General features: G+C 46.6%; 1 protein-coding gene across 1 annotated transcript in view; it reads left to right on the top strand.

Annotated features, from left to right (window-relative positions):
• Window positions 1–12,571: 12,571 nt before the first annotated feature.
• Window positions 12,572–18,843, top strand: part of SLC15A2 (solute carrier family 15 member 2) — a 54,771-nt gene continuing 48,499 nt past the window's right edge. Inside the window, exon 1 of the mRNA XM_075001724.1 lies at window positions 12,572–12,621. Within this exon, the coding sequence (XP_074857825.1) occupies window positions 12,573–12,621 (49 nt within the window). The 5' untranslated portion in view covers window position 12,572. The remainder of the gene's footprint in view (window positions 12,622–18,843) is intronic.

Raw genomic sequence — 18,843 nt, 5'->3', positions numbered from 1 at the left:
CTGGGGGGCAGGGGTTGATGGACTCTTCTGAGGGACATGCCACTGCTGTCCTTGGGGCCATGGTCATCTGGGCATGTGGAGGGCCCTGGTCATGTCTCTTGTCCCCGCCCCTTAACCCCGGGGGTGTGCACCGGGGTGGTACATACCTGACGGTCTGCTCCCATGTTCGGGGGACACCCATTGGGCGGATGCCCTGCTGGAGCTGCGGGACAGGAGGGCGATGTGGAGCCCCCCGTCACTGGAGGACTGCCCTCCTCCTCCTCCGGTGTCCCAGGGGTGTGCTCCTGGGGGGCCCCTGGGGTGCAGGGCTTGCCTCTGGGGTGGACTCTGGCTCTGGGGCCTGCTGGAGCTCATCGGCCAATGTGTCAAGAGTGGCCGGGGGGGAGGAGGTGTACCAGGGGCCCAGGATGGACCTGAGCTCCCTGTAAAAGAGGCAAGTGGCAGGGGCGGCCCCAGATTGGCTGGCCGCATCCCGGGCCCGGGCGTAACCCTGCCGCAGCTCCTGCACCTTACTCCTGACGTGGTCAGGAGTGTGGGCAGGGTGATCCCGGGCAGCCAGGCCCTCGGCCAGCCGAGCGAATGCATCCTCATTCCGCCTCTTGCTCCCCATTACCTGGAGCACCTCCTCGCCCCAGAGCCCCAGCAGGTCCTGGATCTCCGTCTCCATCCAGGAGGGGCCCCGCTGCCTCTTCCCTCGGTGGCTGACAGGCTGGGAGCCCTGGGCCCCCTTGGGGCCGTGCCCTGTGGGCACTTGGGGGGCTGGCTGGATGCCATGGGGTGCAGGGTCATAGACTGGGGCTTCTGAGGTCCGTGCAGGCTGTGCACATGGCTGTGCTGCTGCCTGCACGAGCTCTCAGCTTCCTGCACAGGAAATAAGGGGGCGGGGAGCTTTAAGGGGCTGCGGCACACGGCAACCATAGAGCTCAGGGGCTTGAGAGAGTGTCTCTCGACCCCTCAGCTGATGGCCGCCATGGAGGACCCTGCTATTTTGATGTTGCAGGACGCGGATCGTCTACACGTGCCCCACTTCAACGTTCAACGTCGAAGTAGGGCGCTATTCCCATCTCCTCATGAGGATAGCGACTTCAACATCTCGCTGCCTTACGTCGATTTCAACTTCAAAATAGCGCTCGGCACGTGTAGACGCTGCAGGCGCTATTTCGAAGTTGGCACAGCTACTTCGAAATAGCCGGCTAGTATAGACGCGGCTATTATGAGACATTTAATACAAAAGAAATTGCATCTCTAAAAATAACAATTGTTTTCCTCTTTGAAACTAAAGCTAATCTCACTTGGAAAGAGCAAAGTGTTGCCAGCTGTCAATCAACTATTATGCTTTGGTGTCGGACTACTTGATCAAAATAACTTCAAGGGAAATTTGCCTTTCTGAATCAAACCTTTGAACTCGAAGAAACTGTTTATCTGAGAGTTTAGGACTCAAAGCACAACCTGGGCCATATTAGACAAGGCCTCCTTGAAAACGTGTCTTAGACGTGAAAAGTAATGAAGTCTCTGTCATAAGTTTAATCATTCATATCTAGTATAAGAGGGAAATTATTTCTCTGACTTCACTACTCTTAGATCTCTTTGCAAACAATAGGAAATGTCAGGATTGTTGAAAACTGATTTCATTGCCTTGAATTATTTCCAGTTGGTTTTTATCCTGGAGAGAATGAATTTTAATCACTGTGTCTGTGGAGCTTCATATCAGCAGAAAGATATTCATGTCTGTATATGATACTAAGACATTCCATGTTGCAATTGTCTGCTGACTTAGAGATAAAACTGAAGGAGAGATGGAAAAATGTGCCATGTGCATTTTATGTCTAAGAAGGACAATATCGCTAAACAAAAGGTGAAGTCCTGCAAGTTGCTAAGCATACACAACGTTATTTAGGTCAATTTGATTTGTACTTCTCAGGAGAACATGAATACCGAATGTATTGGCCCAAATTTGGCATCAGATTGACTCAAAGCACCTGCATCTACACTAGCCAAAAACTTTGAAATGGCCATGCAAATGGCCATTTTGAAGTTTACTAATGAAGCGCTGAAATACACATTCAGCGTCTCATTAGCATGCAGGTAGCTGCAGCACTTCGAAGTAGCTGGGGTCCTTTTGAAAAGGAGCCCCGTCTGGATGAGCCACGCGGCGGCGAGCCATGTCAGTTTCGAAGTCCCCTTATTCCTATGAGCAGATGGGAATAAGGGGACTTGGAAGTAGGCGGGGTCCTTTCGAAAAGGAGCCCCGTCGGGACGAGCCACGCGGCGGCAAGCCGCGTCAATTTTGAAGTGCAGCGGCCGCCCGCATGCTAATGAGGCGCTGAATATGTATTTCAGCGCTTCATTAGTAAACTTTGAAATGGCCATTTGCATGGCAATTTTGAAGTTTTTGGCTTGTGTAGACATGGCCTAAATGTTTGCAGAAGTCCATGTGAGCACTGGATGTGCCCCAGCAGGTGCCTGAAACAAAGCAGCTGAATTCTGTCCTGGGGTGTGCATGTAGGGAGCTCCTCCACATGCCGATCTGGGGGCCTTCAGTCTGCCAAGAGTCTGATGTAACTGTGCACTGCAAAGACATAACTAACGCTTGGGGTGAAGCAGCCCTAACAGGAGGGACAGTAGAAAAAGGCAATGTGCACGTAGGGAAAAGGCTGCTCCCCTTCAACTTCCATTGGCATCAGCAAGATTTGAGGGTGCTTATCACCTGGCAGGATTAGGTCCTTGGCCGTGAGAAAGCAACTGGAAAGAATGGATATAGTTTCTCCCATCTCCTTCTCCCTTTCATCCTATTTTTCTGTCCTCCAGGGGTGAATGCAAATAGAAAAGCTCTCATTGACTTCAAGGTGGGTAAGTTTCGAGCTCAGCTGAAACCATAACAATGCTTTGTGCGTAATATGAGCTGGTGGCTTGAGCTCAGTCAGTATTTTTAAAGGAGCCTCTAACTCTCAGTGCTTCCTTTTTGGGGTGCCTCCCCTCATGCCTGATCTGTAGAGCAGGCTGAGCACCTCCAGTTCCAACTGGCATCCATGGGAGCTGCAGGTGCTCAGCCTGAGTGGTAATCAGGCCTTCCAATAGCTAAAGCTGGGAAGCAGAAAATGGAGCAACCCCAAATCACAGTGCACTTCTGAAACTGGTGGAGTGGGGAGTCGGGGAAAGGTGTTATGAATCCTATTGGATGAAACTATGTGCTGCCAGGCTCTCTGGATGGCAGTGCAGGTGGGTGGAGGGTGGAGATGACAGGACCGCAGTAGGTCATAACAGTAGAGATGATGAATGTGATAGTGGGCAGGTGTGGCAGTCCCTGGGATAGAGGAGCAAGAGCCAGAACTTGGCCTGAGACTCATTAGGCATCATCCCTATTGGTGACCCCTTTTTTGGATGATCTCTACCACGGATTTGTCTGATCCTGGAACCACAGATCCAGCTGCAGTTGGTACCAACACTTCCTGGTGGGTTTGCTGCCTAGCAGGAGAAAGGTCTTTCTTTTTCCCTCCCTCTCTCTGTGCAGCATCAAGGACCAGGCACTACTCCTCGAAGCAGGCTGCCGCCTGAGGGAGGATGTGGTGCTATTGAGGTCCATTGGTAGCTTGCTCCTCCCAGCTTGTGAGGCCCACACCAGCTTTCTTGAGATACGTTTTCAGTGGGTCTTTGCAGACTTTCCTCTGACCAGTTGAGGATCTTGAACCATGGCTGAGCTGAGTGCAGAGTGCTTGTTTCAGAAAGCAAGTCTGGCATCTGCACGCACTGTCCAGCCTCGCAGAGCTGGTGTATGAGGATCATTCCTTGAGGGCCGGTGACATTGGCTTCCGTGAGGCTGCTGGCATTAGTGTCATGATCTTCCCATTTGAGGCAAAGGATCATCTGGAGGCATCGTTGCTGGTACCTCACCAGACTCTTGAGGTGCTGTCAATAGGCCACCCAGGTTTTACATGCATAAAGAAGTGTAAGAATAACAATTACCTGATAGATCTGGATCTTGGTTTCCTGCTGTAGCTCACAGTCCATGAAAACATATCAGAGCAATTTCCCAGGCAGAGATGACTGGCAAATAAATGATAAAGCTGTGAATCAGCTCAACCATTTCCTTACCTCAGCTATATTTTTGGGTTCATCCATGTGGTGGGACCCTTGCAGATTGTGCTAATAAAACAGGGAGTATGATAACAGCTGAGATTAAGATCAAAAACTGTGGGCTAAAAAGATAACACCCTTCCCGGTACTGCAAAGATTATGAAGTTTTTTTCTCTGTGGAATATGTCAAGGATTCTGGCAGGCAGTATTCTTTGGAAGTAGAACAGTTAATGATCCTATAAAGGTTGCATGCAAACTTTGGACTTACACAACACGGTTTATCTGCAGAGCCCCCTGATACTTTTGAGACATTACTGAATCAAACCTTTGAGCTCTGCCAGAAGGTAGTTAAATGTTGTTTTCCCTAGTTTTATGGATGGAGATACAGGATGTCCAAAGACTTGCTCAAGGATGTGCAGCAAAGTCAGTGGTGGACAGACTAGAACCCAGGAGTCCTGACTCTAAGTTTCCTAACAAGTAGGAAACAAATTTTCTCCCTCTGCATGGTAAAATCTACTAAACCATGGGTCTCCAAGTGTGGTCTGTGGAATATTTCCTGGAGGCCAAAGGAGGGCTGGCTAATCATGTGATGCCAGCTTTCCTTATTTCCAGCTTCACCTCACTGAAGAAGAGCCTGGAGGAGGAGGAGGGGGAAAACAGGATGTGTATTGGGGACTGAACATGCCAGGAAGAGGAGAGAGTCAGGTGTAAGAGAAACCCGGGAGACAAGCATCTGGGTCGTGTGCTTAAGGGAGAAAAGACCCAGAAGTGGGATGAGGGGGGAGGGAAAAGAAGGCAGTGGGGAGATAAGTTCAAGTACAAAAGTAAACAAATTGCTTGGGTTTTTCTCATAGCAGAGAGGGCTTTAAACACATCACCTCTTCCAGCACTGCTCCAGCATGTAAGTGATTGTTAGGGTTGTCACAGGGAAGTTAGGTCCTCGCATCCAGGCTGTGTATAAAATAGCGGGTGTCTTTCTAAAAAACATGTCTGAGCTGAGGTTTTTCCTAGCCAGCCATGCAGCTCAAATTCTCATTGGATCAACCAAGGTTACTGCAGGATTTCCTTGTCTGGCCTTGACCACTGCAGCCCTGCTCTGCTCACGTCCATCCAGAATGTTGGTGCACTGGTGGTTCTACCCCATTGCTTTGATCATAGGGCTCCTTGCTTTCCCTCCTTCGCCTCCTTCCACTGGCTTCTCTTTCCCCACTGCATCACACACAAGCTGTGTGGCTTCACTTTCAAGGCCTTTCATGAGCTGTCCCCACCCTACCCAGCACCTTTCCTTCACAATTGAAATGTCAGCTCCTGATTGGCCCAGGGCCTCAGCCGCCATGGTATACTGTCTGTCAAATATTCACACAAGAACCTCCAGGCTTTGTTCCATTCTGCCTCTCCTAATTGGGAGGTGCTCCCTGTAAACATCCTCCAAGTTACCTCACTCATCTCCTCCAGGTCCCTTCTTCATCCCTCCATCCTTTTGCCACAATGCCTACCAAAATTGGACAATGGTATGGCTGCTGTTGAGACCACCACAGCTTAGGCAGCCTAATAACTGTTTCCTTGTACTCATGGGGCTGACAGCCACTATGGGCCCTGTGCCAATATGTGGGGGGCCCCAGCTCCACGCCCCTGGAAGGGATGGGTACTGAGGTGGAAGGGACAGGGCCAAGGGCAGTTAGCATTTAGCACTGCCCAGAAGGCCTTCCAGCTTTGGCAGGTTTCATTGTACCTCATCCTTCACCTGTCTCATATCAAAACAAAAAGCGGCCAAGTAGCACTTTAAAGACTAGCAAAATAGTTTATTAGGTGAGCTTTCGTGGGACAGACCCACTTCTTCAGACCATAGCCAGACCAGAACAGACTCAATATTTAAGGCACAGAGAACCAAAAACAGTAAGCAAGGAGGACAAATCAGAAAAAGATAATCAAGGTGAGCAAATCAGAGAGTGGAGGGTCGGGGGGGGAAGGTCAAGAATTAGATTGAGCCAAGTATGAGGATGTGGGACTGGCCTATTGGCCAGTGGAAGACGGGGGAGGCACACCCCTGAGCACTGTGGCTCTGGATCAATGCTACCATTGACCTAGCTGCTGCTGCTTGGGAAGATGGATTAACTACAACAAGGGAAACACCCTTTCTGGGACCATGGGAAGCATCTATGCAGCATAGCTGTAGCTCCTGTCCTGTAGACCTGGCCTGATTCCTTTATTCAAAGTTTAGATACGAAAATGACTTTTTACAGCTTCTTCCTAGTTGCTGTACAATCCAAGCTACATTGGTCTCAAGACAGGAATACAAGGTGTTGTCTGTGTGGACTGGCAAAAGCATAATGCCCCTAATCTATTAGGAGGTGTTCAGAATATATTATCTATATCCTTATCAATCAAACTTCAAGCTTATTTCCTAATAGCTTGTTTAGCTCGCTTTCTGTTTTCCTTACCTCATTTCTGCTTTTCTTTTCTTTTTCAAAGCCATCAGCATTGCTGCTGGCCTTACTTCGACTTTTTGCCTCGTAAATGTTTATTGATCCAGCCAAGATGTGATTATATAGGCAAAGTGTGCTGCAATCTAGAAGCCCTTACAAAAGCCCATGTGGTACCAACGGGGATGCAGAGGAAAGGAAGGCAAGTCAGAACACATGTTCTTGGAATGCACACCATTGAAAGGACACGGCAGATTCAGGCAATCCAAACTGAAGGTCATGGGTCTGAGTGTTCATTGGGGCGCATTTAAATCAGAGTAAGTTTTCCCACAGACTTCAGTAGGTTTTGGATGAGGCCAACACAGTGCTAGGTTTGGCTTCATATCTGATATGTAAGAGACAGAATGAAGGATGTGCCACTTAGGGGAGAAACTGAAAATCAGATGAAATTCACTCCTGTGCTCAGGACAAGCACTAGATCTAAGCATTAACTAAATCTTACTTGTTAGATCTGGGTGGGAATGGTTTTCCCATGCTGGGAACATTTTAGCAATTCCAAATAAATTTTCCTATCCCAAATTGAGGGGGGAAATTTCAAAGTGCTTGAAGATTTTCATGAGTTGAACAAATGTTTATTTCAGGTCTGTCCAAATATTTTATTTTGATAAATTTGTAACATTCAAGTTTTATCCCTTTAAAGTGTTTGAAAGGTGATTTTTGCTACAGAGTAACTTAAATTTCTAACCAAAAAGTTACTTTGAACCAAAAATCAGAACTTTGCACTTGGACAATGTCAAAAACAGGTTGTTTAAACAGTTTCAAATTTGTCTTCAATTTCTTTTTTTTTTAAAAGCAGTCCGTTCATCCAAACTGATTCTTTCCCAGATTAGTATTATTACGTGGAAAACCATCTTGTCATATAATTCTCACTTGGCTTTGTGCTTTAAACCCAGTACTGAGAGCACATGATTTTTGCCTGAGTGTGCTTGAACTATTAACAGGGGCTGAATTAGCTCCAAGGGTTAGGGGAGTAAACAGGTGTCTTTGTTTGTATAGATGTAAAACCTAGAGGGCCCAGTCAGGATCAGACCCATTGGGTGTGTCTACAATAGGAACTAACTTCAAAGTTAACTACATTGAAGTAGCCAGCAGAGAGTCCACACACATTTTTCCTTTACTTTCAAGTTAATTTCAAAGTAAGGAGCCAAACTTCTAAGTCCTTACTCCATTCCTGGGATTGAAGTAGGGTGTGTGTGTAGACACTCAACTTCGAGGTTGCTTACTTCGAAGTTGTATTTTGAAGTAAGCAACTTCGAAGTGATTTTTGAGTGTAGACACAGCTATTGTGTTTTACACTGTACTCACCACATAAGACACCATCCCTGCTGCAAACCTTTGCGCGAAAAGAAAGTGAGCAACGGAATTGAAGCTGAGAGCTCTGCAGAAAACCCAACTCTTAGAAGGGAAAGAGTTGCAACATCAGGCAAACAGGAAAGGATGAAAGGGATCATTTGTTGTGATGAATGAAGAAGAAATTTAAAGAGAAGAAGCTGAACCCCATTTGTGTTCTCCTGTCTCTCATATGCCATTAGTACTTTTAATTACCATAGGCCCCAGTCAGGATCCCATGTCTTTAGACAGAGGAGACAAACACTGAGGCCTGTGAATAACTTTATCCCTGTGAGGAGCCACACTGGATTTCTTCTCATTTCACCACTCCAACTTTTACCTTTCACTCTTCCCTTTTATTTCCTTCCATTTTTTTCCTTTATATCCATCATGTCAGATGGAGGTCAGTAGAATTTTATAAAGTTGCATCCATGCTCAGGTATTTGTGGGATCAGGAACTAAGGGCAGGACTACACTGGGCAGGTAACTTGATTGTAGATGCGCAGTTCTAGCTACAGCAATTGCATAGCTAGAATCAACTTATCCTACAATGGACTTAGCTGGTGATGTTCACAGAGGGAGGTCAACGGGCCTTCTCATAGACCTATTTGCCACATGGTGCAACGGGAAGTGCCGGCAGTTCTGCTTCTTCTGGAACCACAACCAGGGCCCCACGGCCGACGCTTTCCTCTTTCATTGGCAAGGCCCCCTTCTCTATGCGTTTCCACCCATTCTGCTCATCCACAAAGTGCTCCCCAAGATCAGGAGGGAGTGAGCACAAGTCATCATCATGCCGGCATGGCCTCATCAACTGTGATACATGTTGCTTCTTGGCACGTTCATGTAGAAACCAGTCAGACTGCCACTCTTTCCAGACCTCTCAACACAAGACCTCAGATGCTTTCAGCACCTCAACCCTCAGGCCCTTCACCTCATGGCTTGGAAGCTTCATGACTGAACACCGCAGAGCTCAGAAGTTTACGCCAAGACGGACAGATTTTGCTCAGCAGCAGAAAGCCATCTACCAGAGCCACGTCTCTAGTTAAATGGCAGAGGTGCTCATCCTGGGTGGTTCAGCATCACTCTCCTCCTATGCTGGTCCCAGTACTTCTCATTTTGGGCTATCTCCTCCCTCCAAAGCAAGAAGGTCTTTCTCTTCCTCCAGGGAAGGCGCTCTTGGTGGCCATCTCTGTTTTCCATCCAGATTCGGATGTGCATTGAGTGTTCACTAATACCCTGGCCACCCATTTTCTGAAAGTTCTGGAGAGACTTTATCTGCACATACATCAGCCTGTCCCAGCTTGGGACCTTAATCTAGTCCTTTCTAGATTCACAGGCTCATCCTTCAAACCGTTAGCAAAACTGTTGCCTATTATTCCTTCCCTATAAGGTGGCTTTTTTGAGTCATAATGTTGACCAGGAGAGTGTCCAAGCTGAGGGGTCTAACATGAGAACCACCTTACATCATGTTCCATAAGGACCAGCTCACGCATTACCAGATTTTCTTCCAAAAGCAGTGTCACAATTTCACCTGAACTGGGGCATTTTTCTACCTGTGGTCTACCCCGAGCTGCACTACATTCCCATGGAGCAGAAACTGCACTCCCTCAGGGCCCATAGGGCTGTGGCCTTCTACACTGAGGCCGTGTCTACATGTGCACGCTACTTCGAAGTAGCGGCACCAACTTCAAAATAGCGCCCGTCATGGCTACATGTGTTGGGTGCTATTTTGAAGTTGAAATCGACGTTAGGCGGCGAGACATCGAAGTCGCTAACCCCATGAGGGGATGGGAATAGCGCCCTACTTCGAAGTTGAACGTCGAAGTAGGGCACGTGTAGACGATCCGCGTCCCACAACATCGAAATAGTGGGGTTCGCCATGGCGGCCATCAGCTGAGGGGTTGAGAGACGCTCTCTCTCCAGCCCCTGCGGGGCTCTATGGTCACCGTGTGCAGCAGCCCTTAGCCCAGGGCTTCTGGCTGCTGCTGCTGCAGCTGGGGATCCATGCTGCATGCACAGGGTCTGCAACTAGTTGTCGGCTCTGTGGATCTTGTGTTGTTTAGTGCAACTGTGTCTGGGAGGGGCCCTTTAAGGGAGCGGCTTGCTGTTGAGTCTGCCCTGTGACCCTGTCTGCAGCTGTTCCTGGCACCCTTATTTCGATGTGTGCTACTTTGGTGTGTAGACGTTCCCTCGCAGCGCCTATTTCGATGTGGTGCTGCCCAACGTCGAAGTTGAACGTCGACGTTGCCAGCCCTGGAGGACGTGTAGACGTTATTCATCAAAATAGACTATTTCGATGTAGCGTGCACGTGTAGACGTAGCCTGAGAGAACTAAACTGTTCTATATGTCCAACTATTTATGGCAGTTGGATATTCCTGCACCTCCAATCCCAGCACGTTCCACCATAGCACAGGCTTCTTACAACAGATTTCTGGCCCAAGTCTCCACTCACTAAATCAGTAGAACCGCTATGTGGTCCTTGATCCACGCCTTCATCTCACATTACTCAATTACTTAGCAAGCCAGGAACAATGCCTCTTTTGGACAAGCGATGTTACGATTGGTGCTTGACTCCGACCCCACTTCCTAACAATCTGCTTGTGAATCACCTAATACACAGAACAAGCACTTCGAGAATAAAAATGGTCACATACCTTCTCGTAACTGTTGTCCTTTGAGACGTATTGTTTATGTTTATTCTAAAACTCACCTTCCTTCCACTCTGTTGGAACAGCCAACAAGGAAGAACCGAGGAGGGGGCAGGTTGGCAGGAAACAATATTGGACACCATAGAGGCACGACATCAGGAGACACCCAGATCCATTCTGCGGGTACAGCTATGGGGGAAAAAAAATCTTCTGACCACTGTGAATGCGCATGCACACCCAATTGAAATAGACACGAACAACACATCTCCAAGAGCAACGGGTACCAGAAGGTCCATAACCATTTTATTCTGTTTATTAAAATCCCTGTTGATCCAGATCACTGTGGATAAGCAAATTTGCATTGTTTTAAGAATATCAGAACATTTGGGTGGTCACTGGAAAACGTAGCAGCTCATGGGCAGGAGGAAGCAGGGAAAGACAGGCACTTATTTTTTCATTGGAGATATTTGGCTTCGGTTTTGAGGTTAGTTCTGGGGAAACATGAAAGACAATTCTAAAACTGTGCCATAGAAATGGTTTCTATTTCATGCTTCTTGCTACATTAAGGTACAGCAGGTGAAGAAAGGGCTCAGTGCACGACAAATGGTGCATCGATTTAATAAAGGCTAGTAGATGGGATGCAAGAAGAATTTAGAATCGAAGCTGGTCTGTTAAGAGTTGATGAAGCCCATCTCATTACAGAGTTAAGTACGGACAAATGTGCTCAGTTAAGGTCAGAGCTGCAGCTGCTTTTTGCTGCAGCAGCTCCATCCAAATCAACTGGGCTATGTCGGTTTATGCCAGCTGTAGATCTGGCCCTAAATAGGCTTAGGTCAAAAGCCTGTTCCCTCAACAGCGTATAAAAAAACCTAAGAGCCCAAATGAAATGTGTGTAAGGAAAGTGCCAGCAGGAGCTCAATACTGCTGAAGGATTTGGGGAGTGTGTCCTTTAGAGATCATTTGCATAGCAATGCACAGATTTGAATATGACATAGTGCAGTGGTTTGTGCATTTGCCTGCTAAACCCAGGGTTGTGAACTCAGTCCTTGAGAAGGCCATTTAGGGCTCTGGGGCAAATAGATTCTTAAAAAAAAGAGAGGAGGGGATGGTGCTTGGCCTTGTCTATAGGGCAATGGACTGGACTTGATGACCTCCTGAGGTCCCTTCCAGTTCTATGAGGTGTGTGTGTGAAATATCTTGTAAACAAAGCCTGATGGGTAGCAGGTGACGTAATGAAGTTTTGTGTATTATAAACAAACATGTTCTTGTCAAGTCACAATTTATGCTGTCACCCAGTGTAAGAATTGTGGCATCTCACCAATGCTTGAAGTTGTTGCTGGGGGTATAGGGCGGTCATCACTGCAGAGTAAATTATGAATTGCACAGGACTCTCCCTCCCCGTCTGAGCGTTGGTGAGTTTGAAGGGGGAGAGAATTAATGGCTGGGAGCCTTTTGGCTATTCAGCTGTAATAGTGGTTTGAGTAGTTCTCCCCCCTCGCTCCAACTGTTCAAAGATAGAGCTAAAGTTGGGGTCTGTAGTTTTTTTGTGAGAATCCATCCTGGTAGATGCTGTGGCTAGGCCCAGAGCCGAAGCCTCTATAAACTCAAATCACTGGTAACTGAAGCCACAGAGAACTGGAATCAGGGTTTTGCCTACAGCAAAACCCACAATACAGTAGACAGGGGGCTGACAGGAATGACCCATTGCTTCTGTCAGCTGTCCTGCTGGCTGCCCGCTCCTGAAGAATATCTACCATGAAAAGCCTAGGGAGCATTGTGACTGTAGCTTAACAGTACCTGTATATGTGGCTTGTCCACGCCTGATTTTCTGTCTATGGAAGCTGAGGATAAATAATTTCAGCTCTGTGTGAAGGTTGAAAACCAAAGATGGGCCCATGGCATTCTATTGGTGACTATATTGTCACTATAGCAAAGTGAAACATTAAACAAGAGTTAAATAAACAATCAGGACTGCTCAGTGAGATTAATTTTCAGCCACGTAGAGCTGTGACCACACAGAGCGCAGAAACGGCAAACATGACAAAGCAGAAAGGTACAAAGGAAACAACAAAGGAAAAACAAGCTGGTAAGAGATTTTGTTCTTGTTTTCCTTGCTAATTAAAGGGGAGAGAGAGAGTGCACACAAAGAAAATGCAACTAAGTTTAGCAGGATAGGGGTTCTTCCTGTTTTTTGGTTTAGTGGTTAGACTGGGCTCAGGATACCTAGACTCGAATAAGCATGCTCCCACTGATATGCTGCTTTACATTGGACTTCACTTCAATGAACCAGATTTTCAGATAGTGTGAACCAGTGTCTCTCCACTTCAGTCAATGCTGTTATGATATTTTATATCATCTAAGAATTATCTGGCCCTGTGTATCGCACTTCCTCAGAAAATTTAGTCTTATAAAAATGTTTGGATTTGAGGTTCCATAGGGCGCAGTACTTTTCTTGCCTTCGGAGGAAACAAATGAATATTTAAGAATAATTAACCACTGAAACAATTTACCAAGGATTCTGATGGGGTCTGCATCTGTGACAATTCTTCACTCCGGATTGGATGTGTTTCGTAAAAGATCTTTTTGGGAATTATTTTGAGGAAGTTCCCAGGTCCGTGTTGTAAAGGTCAGACTACATGATCTCAGTGGTCCCTTCGGGGCTTGAAATGTCTGAATCAAGTCAAAAAGACAATCAGCACAACAATGACAATAGTTCATTTGCAGTGTGCTCCCTCTTCCTTTTGGTGTTTACACGTCAGCTTTCACTGACATACTCTGAGTAGCCTCTCCTCATTCACCTGGTCTTTTCTCAGATCCTACCTCTGACCCCAAGCTTTAGATCTGAGATCAGCAACCTTTCGAAGGCAGAGTACCAAAATTTGACCTTTTGACCTCTGTGTACGGTCCAAGTGCTGGTGATACTTTTTAATGTCACTAGTAGTCCTACTTACAATAGCTTCATTAATAAATAAATCCAGATGCAGAGCATTGCTGTTTAAATGACGGTTGGTCGCATTAGCTGGTCTTTTATTAATCCACAGGCGGCTTGGCTTTGTAAAGAACAACTCTCTTACCCACAAGGTAGGAAATCTACCTTGACAAGAAATTATACTGAATCTAGCCCTCATTTCCTACAATTGATTGGACATATTATGTCATTAGGACATTTATGTGCTGTTATTCACCATGAGCTAGTTCAGTGTAACATGCTAAGGAACGGTGTAATAGACCCAATGGTCTTCTGTGCCTGGATGATGCTGTGATAGAGTGATGTGAAATGTTCATTCAAATGGGTTGGGAATGAGCACTATGTACTGCAAACGTGCTTGAATGATCTTGACAAAGCAGATATGGGGGAAACTCTGAAACCTTGCTGGAATATGGGCATGTAGAGATGCAAGTTAATGTGCCAGATGGAAAATAGTGACATTTTGGGGGAAGGAAGAATTATAACCTCTCCTACTGCCCCCCCCCGCCCAACATGTGTGTGTGTGTGTGTGTGTGTGTGTGTGTGACAGAGAATTGTTATTTAGATATTTGCTAAGGATGAAATATAATAGCAGAACCCCTCGAACTCAGTAGGGATGTGCAGAGGTAGCTCACAAAACAGAGAAGGGATTATGTGGTGAGACTGAGCCTGGCATGCTGAATTCCATTCTCAGTGCTCTTTGGTAAATGAACAAAAAATTCAGAGCAGATCAACAAATGAGCTGATCCTGCAAAAAGTCCCTCCACAGGACAGGGCCTTTGGAGGGCAAGATCTGTACAAACAACTTGTGAGACTTTGGCATCAATAAATCAAATCTAACCCCCTAGCCTAACATGAAAATAGTCTTGGTCCAGCTCCAGACACTGGCTCTTTGAATGATTTCTGTTAAAAACATCTTAACATTAACAGACATAAGAGGTTCAGTGGAGGGCAACAAAAATGATTAAGGGGCTGGGGCACAAGAGCTATGAGGGTAGGCTGAGGGATTTGGGCTTGTTTAGTTTACAGAGGTGAAGACTAAGGGGTGATTTAATAGCAGCCTTCACCTTGCTGAAGGGGAACTCTAAAGAGGAGGGTGAGTAACTGTTCTCAGTGGTGTCAGATGGCAGAACAAGGAGTAATGGTCTGAAGTTGAAGAGGGAGAGGTGTAGGTTTGATATTAGGAAAAACTACTTCACCAGGAGGGTGGTGTAACACTGGAATGTGTTGCCTAGGGAGGTGGTGGATTCTCCATCTCTCAAGGTTTTTGAGTCTCAGCTTGACAAGGTGTTGTCTGGGATGACCTAGTGGGGATTGATCCTGCTTGAAGTGGGGGGCTGGACTAGATGACCTCCTGAGGTCCCTTCCAGCCCTGTGATTCTGTGAACATGAACAAATAACACACAGTCTTGAGTCTGATTATAATCTTGCACTGGGTTATGACCAATGTCACTCCATGGACTACACTTGACTCAGAATTTAAGGTGTTTACAACAAATGTAGATGATACAGTGTTATTTTGTGTTCATTTGCATCTCCCCTATCTTCAGGCTTAAATTCTGCAGAATCAGGGCTCATCCACCCTACCAAGCCTATTTCAGCACAAGTATATTGGCTTTAACCTTACATGTAAATTAGTGAGGCCAACTGTTTCGCTGGATCCCTGGGCAGTGTGGGGTGGGTGGGCGGCCAGAAGGAGAGGGGCCTCAGACACAGGAGGCAGGCAGCTGCTGTCAGCACCTCCTGGAGTGCATTACGCTGCTCCCACCCTCCCACCCACCCACATACACACACACACACTACCCCTCCCGCTGCAGTCCTTGTAGTTGCCCGGAACACGCACTGTGGTGCTCTGGTGGCAGTTTAAAGGGCCTGGGGGTTTTGGCCACCATCCCCACCACCACCACTGCAGTAGCAGTGTTGGCCAGTATGCTAGGCCCTTCTAAATCACCGGGCCCCAAGGCATTTGCCCCCTGTGCCCTGCCCCATTGACAGGCCTGGTGTAGATGCAATGTAAGACAGTAGAAGGAGGAGATTTTTTGGCCTGCACAGGAGCACCACCTCCCTGAATGACATTAACAATGGCAACAGAAACTCCCTTCTGTCAGCACAGTTGTGGCTACGCTGGGGACTTTGTCAACACAGCTCTGTTGCTAGAGAGTGTGTGTTTTTCACTTTGCCAGTAAGAGTTTTAGGAGTTGACCAGGCTTCCTTTTCAACATCCAATAAAATCACATAAAATTGATTACCAGTGGTATGAGTTTCCCACCATTCTGTCTGCTAATTGCTGTTGGTCATTAATGATATAAATATCTCTGCATGTTTTTTGCAATATATGCTAAGTTCATTAGCTGATATAAGACTCAGAGAGGAGCTGTGTAAGTCAGTAGCTTCTCAAATAACAAGCAGTCCTGTAGCACCTTAAAGTCTAACATATCTGGATGTGGGTCTTATCCATGGTGAGCCGATGCCCAGGTGCCAGCTAAAGGTCCGGTGGGGTAAAGGGGGTGATGCCGTACCAGCAGCTATGCTAAGCAGCCAGGGCAGGCTGGGTTCTTTGGTTAATGTTTAGTTCCGGTACAGCAGCAAGAGGAAAATTACACTTAGTGAGGCTTTAACAGTTACTTTTTATTTATACAAAGATAGAAACAATTTAACTAAGACAAATGATTAAAGTACAAGTTAGTACTCATGGTTTTTAAAGGGGAAACAATACAATTTAACTTAAGAAAAGTTTTAGACAAACTAGCTAGCTTAAACTAATACAATTAATGTGTACACAAGAAAGGCCTGTTGCAGGTGTGATTTTCACCCCTGTCTCTTAGACCTGGTGGAACCAGAGTCTTTCCCTCAATTCCTATAGGAAAGAAGTGTAATACAGGTGTAATTCTTACCCCTGCCTCCTAGATCTGGTGTGACCCAGAATCTTTCTCTCAGTCCCTCAGGAAGAAGTAGATACGAACCAGGCGTCCCCAGTCTCGGGAGTCAATTCCAGACCTGTCCAGCAGGTGTAGGTGATTGGAGCTCAAAGGGGGGTGGGCTGCCAAACCTCTTTTATACCCCCTTTGGTCACATAGGCTTCTTCCTGGTCTCAAGTGGCCAATCGGGGAGGAATGTGTTTGAACCCCAGGTTTCCCAGGGAAGGTGCAAGGCTCATCTTGCACCTGTGAATTGTGGACAATTGGGCACCTTTGGAGGTGATGGGCAGAGATTCCCCGTTCTTCCTGGGGCAGTGATCAGGCGTGTCAATCACCGAGATCAGCCAGAAGGGCGGCCATCAGCTAGCCCATCCACTGTCTGGTTTTTGTGTATCGTAGAGAGGCTGGGTGCGACAGCACACCTGTGTTCCCAGGACATCAAAGGCTGCCTGTCTCCCTCTTTGTTTCTCTCTCTGTCTCTCCCAGTGGAGGGGAGAAGAAGAAAAGGCCAAATGGAGAGTTCATGTCTGGCTACACCCATGAAAGTTCATTACCTGATTAAAAAATTAGTTAGTCTTTAAGGTGCTTCAGAACTGCTTGTTATGTCCAGGGGAGGGCATGCCAGTTGTTAGGAAGAGGCTGGTGTTAGTAGTGGGTGATTCAATCATTAGAAATATAGATAGTTGGGTTTGTGATGACCGGGAGAACCGTATGGTGACTTGCCTGCCTGGTGCGAAGGTTGCGGATCTTTTGAGGCATCTAGACAGACTTATATGCAGTAGTGGGGAGGAGCCAGTGGTCGTGGTACATGTAGGTATCAATGACATAGGGAAGGGTAGGAGAGATGTCCTGGAGGCCAAATTTAAGTTGCTAGGAAGGAGACTGAAATCCAGGACCTCTGTGGTGGCATTCTCAGAAATGCTTCCAGTTCCACGCGCAGGGCCAGGTAGGCAGGCAGAACTTCAGAGTCTCAATGCGTGGATGAGACGATGGTGTTAGGAAGAAGGATTTAGATTTATTAGGAACTCGGGACGCTTTTGGGGTAGGGAGAGCCTATACAGGAAGGATGGGGTCCACCTAAACCAAAGTGGATCGAGGCTGCTGGCATTAAACATTAAAAAGGTCGTAGAGCAGTGTTTAAACTAAGAGATGGAGGAAAGCCGATTGGTGCAAGAAGCATGTGGATTGGACGGAGACGTCTCTTAGGCGAGACTCCATTGAAAGAGATTCTCTATAATTCAGTCAGAAAGAGAAGAAGGGAGATGACAGAGTATGGGCCAGATCAGATGAGAAAAAATCACATATAAAAGAATCCAATACGTCAGGGAAGGGCAGGCATATGAATAGTGGTAGTTTTTTAAAGTGCTTTTACACAAATGCTAGAAGTCTGTCTAATAAGATGGGTGAATTAGAGTATCTCATATCAAAGGAGGAGATTGACATAATAGGCATCATGGAAACCTGGTGGAACGAGGACAATCAGTGGGACACGATCATACTGGGATATAAAATATATCGGAAGGACAGAACGGGTCGAGCGGGTGGCGGAGTGGTGCTGTATGTGAAAAATAATATAGAATCAAATGAAATAAAAATCCTAAATGAATCAAAATGTTCCATAGAATCACTATGGATAGCAATTCCTTCCTCTGATGGGAATATAGCACTAGGGATATATTATCGACCACCTGACCAGGACAGTGATAGTGATGCTGAAATTCTAAGGGAAATTAGAGAGTCTATCAAAATAAAAAACTCATTAAGGCTATGTCTACACTAGCCAAAAACTTCGAAATGGCCATTCAAATGGCCATTTTGAAGTTTAATAATGAAGCACTAAAATACATATTCAGTGCTTCATTAGCATGCGGGCGGCCGCGGAACTTCAAAATTGACGTGGCTCACCGCCACGCGGCTCATCCAGACGGGGCTCCTTTTTGAAAAGACACTGCCTACTTCAAAGTCCCCTTATTCCTATGAGCAGATGGGAATAAGGGGACTTCGAAGTAGGTGGGGTCCTTTTGAAAAGGAGCCCCATCTGAATGAGCCGCGCGGCGGTGAGCAGCGTCAATTTCGAAGTGCCGCGGCTGCCCACATGCTAATGAAGCGCTGAATATGTATTTCTGCGCTTCATTAGTAAACTTCGAAATGGCCATTTGAATGGCCATTTTGAAGTTTTTGGCTAATGTAGACACGGCCTCATAATGGGGGATTTCAATTATCCCCATATTGACTGGGTACATGTCACCTCAGGAAGGGATTCAGAGAGAAAATTTCTTGATGCTTTAAATGACTGTTTCTTGGAGCAGCTGGTACAGGAACCCACAAGGGGAGAGGCAATTCTTGATTAATACTGAGTGGATCACAGGATCTGGTCCAAGAGGTAACTATTACAGGACCACTTTGAAATAGTGACCATAAC

The sequence above is a fragment of the Carettochelys insculpta genome, chromosome 8 (assembly GCF_033958435.1).
Source record: "Carettochelys insculpta isolate YL-2023 chromosome 8, ASM3395843v1, whole genome shotgun sequence".
NCBI classification, from domain to species: domain Eukaryota; kingdom Metazoa; phylum Chordata; order Testudines; family Carettochelyidae; genus Carettochelys; species Carettochelys insculpta.
This window is presented reverse-complemented; position numbering and strand designations above follow the sequence as displayed.